Source organism: Oreochromis aureus, linkage group 19 (genome assembly GCF_013358895.1).
Source record: "Oreochromis aureus strain Israel breed Guangdong linkage group 19, ZZ_aureus, whole genome shotgun sequence".
NCBI lineage: Eukaryota > Metazoa > Chordata > Actinopteri > Cichliformes > Cichlidae > Oreochromis > Oreochromis aureus.
Genome location: NC_052960.1, coordinates 25,796,220 through 25,806,300, shown reverse-complemented (window position 1 = coordinate 25,806,300; position 10,081 = coordinate 25,796,220). Strand labels below are relative to the sequence as shown.

Sequence of the window (10,081 nt, the reverse complement as noted above, 5' to 3'; positions counted from 1 at the left end):
GGTTTCAGGTGGGTGGAGCTCAGAGAGAGAAAGAAAGAGGAGTGAAACAGAGCGAAGGAAAGAGAGATAACCAGTGCGGGGGGTAAGTTACTGGGAGTGGTAGAGTGAGAACAGAGAAACAGGTTAGAAATAATTGTTTATATCAGTATTAGAGCTACAAACTTCAGGAACCAGTCAGCTTGTACTCTTCACTTTCCTCATCTTCCTCCCTCTCTACCCTGAAACTCTGGAGCAGAGAGGCTTAGCTGGGTGTGTTGTGTTTGTCTGTCAGGAATCAGACCAGCAGGTTGGGTCCCAGTCTGGACCTCGCCTCGGTGAAGGTGTCCTCCATGTGTGCCTGGAGAGGCTCAGACAGCTGGAGCTGTGGCTGCAGGAATCCCAGAGGAGCCTTCAAGCTGCCAGTGTTGCCGGTGTAGCAACCATGCAAGACAGCGTGGAACAACAACTACTTACCTGTCAGGTAAGCTCCGCCCACCAGGGGGACCAGCCCCCTCCCAGAATTTACAAGTGACAAATGTTACCTCAGTTGTCACTGTGCTGACTGTGTTGGCACACTTTACAAGCCCACATTACATTCATGCAATCTTTTCTTCTTTTTTTCAATATGATGAATTTCAAAGTCACATAGACGTAATACAGTTATTTAATATTGTTTTGTTTTTATTCAGGTTGTGTCAAAATTGGTTAAAATGTACTTATTTAACTTTTTTTAAGTACTACAAAATAACCCGAGTAAGTCTACTAACGGACTCCACATAAACAACAGACAGATGTTATTGACAAAAAGCTGTTGCATGGACATCTGAAAAACTTTACCCTCAGGTTATCTACGGTAGCTATCCTTTGCCCTTACAATCACCAAATCAATGGGATTTCATTTAAAAACTGAATAATTAAAGCTATGCAACAAGAGCTATAAACAAGACAGACTTTTCTTCTGACATTGTGATGATTCACAAAGAGATGCAAGGAGGAAATTATAAACCGAGTTCCAAAAATGTTGGTACACTGTGTAAAAAGTTAAGAACAACTGAATTATTAATGTGCAAATCTCATAAACCCATATTTTATTTACAATAGAGCATGGAAAACATATCATGTGTTCAAACTGTTCAAGTATTTTAACATTTCATGAAAAATGTTGGAGATTGACGGCAGCAGCATGTCTCAGAATATCAGCAAAGCCCAAGGCCACAAATCCATAATGGATGCCCATAATCTTTGGGCCCAGAGGCAGAACTTCATTAAACGATATGATATGATTTTGTCACTGAAATCACTGCATGGGCTCACGAACACTTCATCATTCTCTGTGAACACAGCAAGACATGCCTTCTGCAAAATGCAAAGCTCTATCATGTGAACATGACCCAGAAATGCTGCCGTCTTCTCAGGGCCAAAGTGCATTTTAAATAGACTGAGCAAAAGTAGAAAACTGTTCTGTCGTCAGACACACTGAATTTTGAAATTTTGTTTTGTAAGAAATGCAAATCATAGCATCATTTTTGTTTTTTATCTACATTTTACACAGCATTCCAACATTTTGGAATTTGGTTTGTAATAAATGCTACTGCTGAATGAAACTAGGAGGTGCTATAGAACATATAACGTTTCAATTTTTTATGATTTCTTTTGCTTTTCTATTTTATCATAGCAATGTATCGCCCTACCCATATTTTGTTTCACATTGCAATGTTTGAATATACAGAAAAAGTCAAATGGAGTTTGCACTGGCAACACAGCCCAGTAAGAAATGCAGTAGATGTATGTTACTTCTTCAGAGAAGGGGTTAAAGACAGCTTTTTATGACACAGAAACTGCCCTTCATGGATGCTTCTATTTGCTGTGTATTATTCTTCCTCTCTTGTGCTCATATCAAAGCTATTTCAGATCAGTCTGGTTGAGCAGAGTTCATTAACTGTTACCTGCTTAGCTTTCTGTTATCTCTGTAGTTGGGTTCATGTTTTGTTTTTCAGCAGATTGTCAATTCAAACCTCAGCAAAGTAAAAGAAAGACTTTCAGGTATGGAAGGCCTAACAATACTGTAACTGACAGTCATTAAATCCCTTAAAAATGTGGCCTCTTTGGAATCATTTGGAAAGATCTTACTCTTCTTAAACTTTTTGATCCAGGTGTCTGATTGGATATGACTATCGCTCTCATTGTTAAATGTGATTAAGGCTATAAACACAAGGCATAAAACAATGTCTTAGGTGCAGAGTTCATAGTTGTGCCTCTATGTGCCAGCTACTGTGTAGCTGCAGAGGTGGTGTCCAAAATAAAAAATGAAAAAATCAACATGTCAAGAATAAGCAAGTAGCAAACCTTCACCAAGGCAGCTCACTCCCTGGGCAGTATTTACTTTTAAGAGTATAACAGTATTGTATTTTGTATATAAACATATTATATAGGAGTAGGTAATGACTAAACAGGTATTGTAAATCACATTTAGAGGTTTTAAAGCAGCATTACTTTTTCTGTTTAAACATTCAGTCAGCTGGGGCAATATAACAGCTTACAGTCAGTAGCATCATGCCCTAACAGGCTTCAACATTATCTTTATTCAAGCTTTAGCAGGAATTTTCTATTCAAGGACTCCTGGCTTACCCTGACAGTGTAACCTGAGCCTCCATTAAAGTTTCAGGCGTTAAACACATCTCACAGTCACACATCACATTTTAATGGAGCATTGCGTGCAAATAGCCACTGAGATGTATCGTCCTATTCAAATTAGCTCCGTCATACATCACCCACATCTAACTTTGACATCATCAGTGTGTGAGGCATTTTTCATTTAAGCTGCACTCCAGAGCTAAATCTTTGTTTTAATTGTTGTTTTTCATAGTGGTGTCAAAACAGAGCAGGAGGTGAGGTAATAAAGGAGTGAAAACAATAAAGAAAAGAAGGGCGTATCTAAGAGGTGGAGCTCCCAAGGCCTGCCTTCAAATAATGAAGTCCTGGCTGGTGAAAATGTTACACGTGAAACAGACAGTTAAAAGAATGAAAAGATTTAATGCTACTGTGTTTAATAAATAAACACAATGGAAATATCTTAAACTGATATAATTGATATAATTTTAAAAGAAACATATTTCAAAGTTGACATAAAAAACTGAAGTTTTAACTGAAGTTAAGAAATAAATGGCGTCTAAAATATTTGAAGGACATGTGCTAACAGGAGTTAAAAAGTCAGGTAAACTGTAAGAACTGTAAGAACCTGAACACTTATTTGTACTCCAAATACTGAAGCATGCTGAAATGTTAAAGTCTAAACAACACAGCTGAGAATTCATTGAAGTCTGAGTCATGGAAGAATTTTAAAGATCAGTGAAAGTAAAATTATGGAAAGGAGGTGGAGAAACACTAAGGGTGTCTAATAACACTCAACTAAATTTAACCTGATATTCAAATGACTTGCAAACTAACTGTTCCACTCAAACACTGGAAACAATAAACAAATTGCTAAAGAAGCAGGTGATCCAACTGGCAAATCTCATATTGGACAACTGCAAGCTGGTTTGCAACCTACCTACACTGCAGATGGACATGGAAGAGCAAGGAGTTCCCACAACAAAGCCACGCTGCCAGTCTTCTTAGGATTACTGTGGTCTTGACTGTACTCATGTGTGTTTGTTTGCTGGTCTACAGGAGATGTATCTGGAGATTGAGCAGAAGGTAGCCAGCTTGTCAGCTCTCAGTCAAACCGCTGACCAACAGCACCAGCAGAGTGAACTGGGAGCTGCGGGATCCCAGCAGGAGGCAGCTGAGCTTCTTGGCACCAGGCTGGAACTCCTGAAGAACAACCTGGTGTCCTTTCAGCAGCTGCTACAGAACAGACAAGAAGAGGAGAGGATGAGCAGCAACAAAGGGCCCCAGGAGCAGGTACATACACTAAATCTTTGGCAAATGGTTGCATAGTTGTTTTGTATTCAGTTGTTTGGGGTGGCTGTGATTAGAAGGTTGCTGGTTAAATCTTTGGGCAAGACAACCCCAAGTTGCTCCTGATGAATTCACTGGAGTGTGAATATTTGGCAGAATTAATGGCTGTATGAGGCCCTTTGAGTGCTCAGGTGGAGTAGATAAGTGCCACCAGTCCATTCACAATTTTCCTTACTCAGTTAAATTCATTCTTATGTTAAATTAACTGCACTTTTGCTCTGAAAAACTGTCCCTTTAGGTGCCTGGATAATTTCAAACTAAGATTTATCATTAAAAGCAAAGCAACATAATGTTTTATATTCTTTCAGTCTGTGTTCTTGCACGCTCTCTAGTCCTGCTTACAAACTTTAACTGAGGTTGCAGGTTTACAACTGTGCCGCTGAAAGTAACGTCACACTAGGGACTGTGTGGCAAAGTCTGCCTTTGATAATTATTAACAGTTCTGCAAATAAACTAGTGCAGGCTCACCAGCAGCTCAATAGTGGCATCCTTTCATAAGCAACACATCACGTACATGTTTGCATTTAGACTTGTTTCTTAAAGCTGCTGCCTTCAAGAACTCATACAGTTGACAGTGATACTGATAAACCTTTTAGCTTTCATTCTTGTGTTTACATTTCACCTGTTTTTCCACAGCATTCAGTTTCTCAGGCAGATTATCAGCCTGAGTCTAAAGTGAGGCGCAGCAACAGTGTTCAAGAGATCTTCTCATCACCTAAAAACAAACTTCTCAGACAGAGCAGCCTGCAGCAGCAAAAGGTACTGATGCCATTAGCTGCTTTGGTGTTAGGTTCCAGTGGTGTGGGATTTTGTGTATTTCATGTATCTGACTGCTTTTTGTGTATTTCACCCAAATGTAAACATTCAGAACATCCTGGGGCATTAAAAATCCCTTCTACCAGCATGTTTTCATGTTTTCCTGTGACGTAAGTACATAGGATCAGAGGTGGATGTCAGTATTTAATTTTGTTAATATCATTAAGTTTTTAGCTGTGGCTCTTTTTGCATACTTCAACCCCTAAGCAACTCATTGGTTAATTTTCATTACTGACACTGGATTGCCCAATCAAATCTCCCCTACATTCCCTGCGTCAGTGCACCTTGTAGAGGCTATCTGTGAAAGAAGTCGTTGATAAAAGCTAAGAAAAGCGAAAAGGTGGAGCTGAAAAGCTGAGAGAAAAAGAAAGAGAAACCATGAAAATACCATGATCTGGACAGGGGGAACAAATTGTGGCAGCATCAGCCTTGTGTTATTTGTATCCCACTGTATAAAGAGCTAACATCGCCAAAATTTCATTATAAGAAGTGTTTGTGAACTAAAAATCAAGAATGTGTTTACTGTTTGGCCATGATTTGGACAGCCCAGCGCGTGCTCCCGATGCAGGGGAAATAAATTCTGTCGGGGAGACCTACTTCGGCACCGCGCTGTGCAGGTGAAGCCGAAGGCAAGATATGTGTCGTCATGTTTTCTAGTTTTTGGTTTGGAAAGAAGTTAGTTTGGAAGGCTATTTGGCGATGCTTCATCCTCTGCTTTGCTTTGTGCGGGAGCCCCGTCAAAGACCTGTCCATTATGCTAGCAGTGTCCAAGCATTCTTTTTTTTTCTTTCTTTCTTTCTTTCTTTCTTTCTTTCTTTTTTTTTTACCGCACCCCCCGCAATGGCTCTGCGCCCCCCACTTTGGGAACCACTGACCTAATAGCTAGTGGGAAATAATTAGAAAAGGAGAGATTCAACTAAAATAAATGGCTGCTTTGACAATAAGCTCCCGCTAATAGATGAAGTATAGCTTTTAATTTGTGTCAGTATGTGACGTGACACAGACATTGTATCAAATATAAACACTTAAAATTGTTAAACTTGTAACTTGATATTTTACTTTTGTGTAGGAGCTGGAGCACGAGCTCAGTGAACAAAGAGGACTAACTCAGGCCATCGCCAGGCATGGCAGCAGAGCGCTGCTTTACAGCCAGGAGGACCACAGCCAGCTCTCACTAAGGCAAAACAGCTACTCTGTTAATTTGGTGTCAAACACATACTACAGTGTCTTAACTCTTTTGAAATATAACATACATTTACATTTTTAAATAAGGTATTTTATTTATAGGACTGTGAAAAAGATTACAGTATTTTCTTAATTCAACTTCAGTGTATATAGAAAGAAAGAAAGCTGGAGTAAGATGAAGTGTTAATTTTCAGCTTGTTCTCTGGCAGCAGGTCGCCTCCTGCTGCGGCTGATGAGGAGGAGGACTCAGCTCAGAAGAAGTGGGATCACCTTCACAGTCAGCTGCTGACTTTGGAGGAGAGCTGGCTGCTTCCTCCCTCCGAGGTAAGGCCTTCATCGTGAGAGCTGAGGTGCTTGATTATCACATTTCAAATACAAGAGAGAAAGGGACAAATCGGTGTTCTCGCCATGCTTGATTATCACCTTCTTTGAGCAGATGCCACTTTGTTGTCTCGTTGGTGTTATGGGAACTCCTGCAGGGCATGATTAGAGTTGCGTGTGTCTCCAACTTTTCCTCTGATGTTTTTCTCCGTCTCTCTCTCTCTCTCTCTCTCTGTCTGTGTGGCTCTCTCTTTCTCTCTCTTTATGAAGGTGACAGACTCATCTGTGAAGCGTAGCAATGGAACAGCAGGATGCATGATTGCTACAAAAAACCTGAAAGAGCTCCAGACCTGCATCAGCCATCTTAGAGAGCTGGGACACACATCTGCAGAGCTTCTGAATCAGGTGAGGAGCCATCATATTAGGGCTGTTTGTCAGAGAATATAGAAGCTGTTACACGAGGCCAGTTGCTGGTTTTCTTCTCAAGACTAGAGAGCCTGAGATAAAACTGAAGGGATGTGAGATGATTAGCTTCCTAAATTTATATTCCCTTTAAAGGCAATATGTAATTTATGATTATTTGTAACTATAACCAGTTAAATGTAATTAATTAATTAAATTATCTTTCTATGAAGTTATGCAACTTGCATTATCAGTGAAAGTATCCAAAATTGCTTTCCATTAACAATGTATGAAAGTACTGAATGAGGTCTGAAAGAAAAAGTCTGGAGAATTTTGAGAATATTTTTTTGGGGGGTGGATATTGGATATTGGTGAGACAGAGTTTTATGTGATCAGTAAATATGTGATGTGATCCAAAATACAACTAATGAATCTGATTAAAACATATTTTTAAACAAATACCAGCCTGATTTTTTTCACTGTGTTTAGACTCAGTAGTGTTGATGCTGAAAATCTGAGCCCACCTTTTTTCTCCAAAAGATCAAAAATCAATAAGAAAACCAACAAAGTATAATATTGATCTTAGCACTGGGATCAGTGTAATCTTATCAAATACCTTATCAAATAATTATGAGATATAGGTAGGGCTGGACCTCATTTTGAGTTGTCACAGGACTAAAAAGTGAAACAGCACCAACAATATAACTGATGCATGTTTTAATATAATAATAATAATAATAATTTATTTATATGCAACTTTTAGGACACTCAAGGTACCTTACAAGCAATTAAGTATCAGAATCACAGTATGGAAAATAACAGTTGGACAACACCATAGAATTAAAAGTCAATATGTCATAAAATTAAGAATTCTAATAAATTGAGGTCCCTGGGCTGATTCGCTTTAATATTTTTTCAAGAAATTTGCTATTGTCCACTGTAAAACACATTAAAATGTTAATAGTAGGCTATATTTTAACAATATGCATGTATCTTTGTATTTATTGTAATATCTGAAACTAAACTGAAACTGAACTGAATTTACTTATATTTTAAATTCCTGTCTGTAAAAGTGAAAGATGAAAAGAAATCAACTCAACCTTGCATAAAACTGAAACAAATAGCCTAAAAGAAAACCTTTGTGGCTGTAGGCCAAATTCTAATAAATTGTTAACATGACCCTGCTAATGGTTTTGCTCATCTTTCATACCCAGGCCTGCCCTGCTGAGGGAACCCATCAGACCCTTGATGAAGGTTTGTTTCATGTATTGCATGGAGCATCCCTGTGCCTGGACTCCATGAAAAGCATGCTGTGCTCACCTGTTCTGGTGACAGATGAAGAAGAACCCCAGCTAAGGCTGCTTCACCTACGGGTGAGACGCCTCACTGCAAAGGAGCACTTAACATGGCTCAGATGTTTACAGTTGTTTTCAGTTTCAAAATTGTCATCATCAGCGATCCTGCATCTATGGCTGAAAAATCTGAGGAGTGATAGTGACTTTAATGATCCCCCTTCATTTTCTGAAGCATCAGTGTGAGGCTTGTTGTTACTTTCTGTGGGCTATTTCTGTAGACACTGACGTCACCTTTAAAAGGAATTGTCATGATGTGTTTTTTTGACCCTTAACTTTTTGTGCAACCATATCAGCAGGTCAAAATATATGACAAGGCTTTTAGCTTCACACTGCAGTTTTTATGGCTCAGTGTTCTTATTTCTGACATTTTATCGACGCTTTTGGGAAAAAATTATAAGTGAAATATCAATAATGCATCCTACTGTCAGCTAAAGCTTAACTAAAAGAAGGATTTTTACTGTTCCTTTTCAGAGTCTCTCAGCAGAGCTTGTCACCCTTGGCAGTGAGCTTGTTTCTCAGGGGTCAAAGGTCAGCAATGTGTTGGGGTCAAAGTGTGGTCAGCAGTGCGTTGATGATCTGTGCAGACTACTTCCTGTGGTCGAGATCGCGCTGGCCAGCAGAGAGAAGCAGCTCAGGATCCTGCAGGAGGACAGTGCAGAGAAACAGGTCTGCTTTTTTTTTTTTTTTAAATCTGTCAGTAAATTGCTTTGTTAATACTGATAAAAATGGAGAAAGTAAGAAGAAATAATATCTAACTTCAATTGAGATAAAGTTTTAGCTTACTTCTTGTATTGGTAATATGCTGTGTTAATAGATCACTTAACACTAAATTGACTGTTTATTATTAAAATCTCTACAGGTTTTAATTGTTTGTGTGTTTATTTGTCAGGCTGCTGCTCAGATCCAAGAGTCTCTGCAGCAGCAGGTCGAGCAGGTCAACTCCATACTGGAGGAGGCTGCCCAACACAATCTGCCTGCCTCTCTCATCCACCAGGCCACACAGCTGCAGGTGTGTTAGGGCGTGTGCCAGATGTGGGCTTTAGTGTTTATAAGTTTACGTAGGTCACTAAGGTGGCCTGTTAAATACTGAGAGATTTGGCAAATTTAAGAATACTCATAAACTGAATTATTCAGATGATGCATTTAAATCTTAAAATTTCCTGTCCTCCTGTCGTGCAGGGTGAGTTGGATACAGTAGTGGGTGGTGTCCGTTCCCACTGTGAGGAGCTGAAGAGCGGCGTGGAACTGCAGAAGCAATATGAGCAGCTGGTCCGCAGCTTTGAGGACCTGCTCAGTCTGGGCTCTGACAGTTTCACTCAGCAGCCTGACACAGAGCTCCGGAGCAGGGCCCAGCTCCAGAAGAAGCTAAGCAGTCATATGGTCAGTGTGGTGGAAAAAAAGAGTCTCATTAAAATAAGACAATAGATTGTGATTTTCATGTCTGCTTCTTCTTAATCAGAGGTTTTTCCAGTTCCTGGGTGATCACTTTGAAATCCTGAGGTACCTGACCAATAGAGTCCCAGATATGCCCCTAGAAAAATGGGAGGGCACAATAAAGGGTCTGCAGGACCAGGTGGCTCGACTGCAGCAGGATGGACTGGAGAAAGGGACCAAGATGCAGGAAACATTAGAGGTAGGTGTGCTTGCAATGTAGCTTACTTGCAAAGTGACTGTCAAGTAAAGAAAGAGAAATACAGTATATACAAAACTCCTCAAATTCATTAACTTGTTCACTGGATGACAGATTTACACATATAGGTTATTAAAGGCACGAGAAATGAGAATGAGGATTGATTTTAATGACATAACCATCACTGATAATCATAATGTCTGCCTCAGATGTGGTCACAATGGGAGAAGGACAGTGCATGGTCCAACTCTTTGATGAGAAGTATTGAGACATCATTTCCCAAGATCCCTGAGGGATCTGAGCAGGAATCAGAGAAGCCTCTAAGCTACAAGGTATTTTCTATTCCATCTACAAGGGATTATTTTTATTAATAAATGTGTTTTTTTGACCGTCTAACTCACTAACAGGCAGCCAACTGGAGTACAGAACACAT

The 10,081-nt window shown here is 39.6% G+C and overlaps 1 protein-coding gene across 1 annotated transcript in view; it reads left to right on the top strand.

Annotated features, from left to right (window-relative positions):
- The first annotated feature begins 335 nt into the window (after positions 1–335).
- The window catches only part of LOC116310695 (nesprin-2), a 55,730-nt gene continuing 45,984 nt past the window's right edge, over positions 336–10,081 (top strand). The window contains exons 1-12 of the mRNA XM_031727560.2: positions 336–460; positions 3,649–3,882; positions 4,576–4,698; positions 5,825–5,934; positions 6,153–6,264; positions 6,532–6,666; positions 7,878–8,036; positions 8,490–8,684; positions 8,908–9,027; positions 9,198–9,398; positions 9,478–9,651; positions 9,858–9,980. Of these exons, the coding sequence (XP_031583420.2) occupies positions 422–460; positions 3,649–3,882; positions 4,576–4,698; positions 5,825–5,934; positions 6,153–6,264; positions 6,532–6,666; positions 7,878–8,036; positions 8,490–8,684; positions 8,908–9,027; positions 9,198–9,398; positions 9,478–9,651; positions 9,858–9,980 (1,725 nt within the window). The 5' untranslated portion in view covers positions 336–421. The remainder of the gene's footprint in view (positions 461–3,648; positions 3,883–4,575; positions 4,699–5,824; positions 5,935–6,152; positions 6,265–6,531; positions 6,667–7,877; positions 8,037–8,489; positions 8,685–8,907; positions 9,028–9,197; positions 9,399–9,477; positions 9,652–9,857; positions 9,981–10,081) is intronic.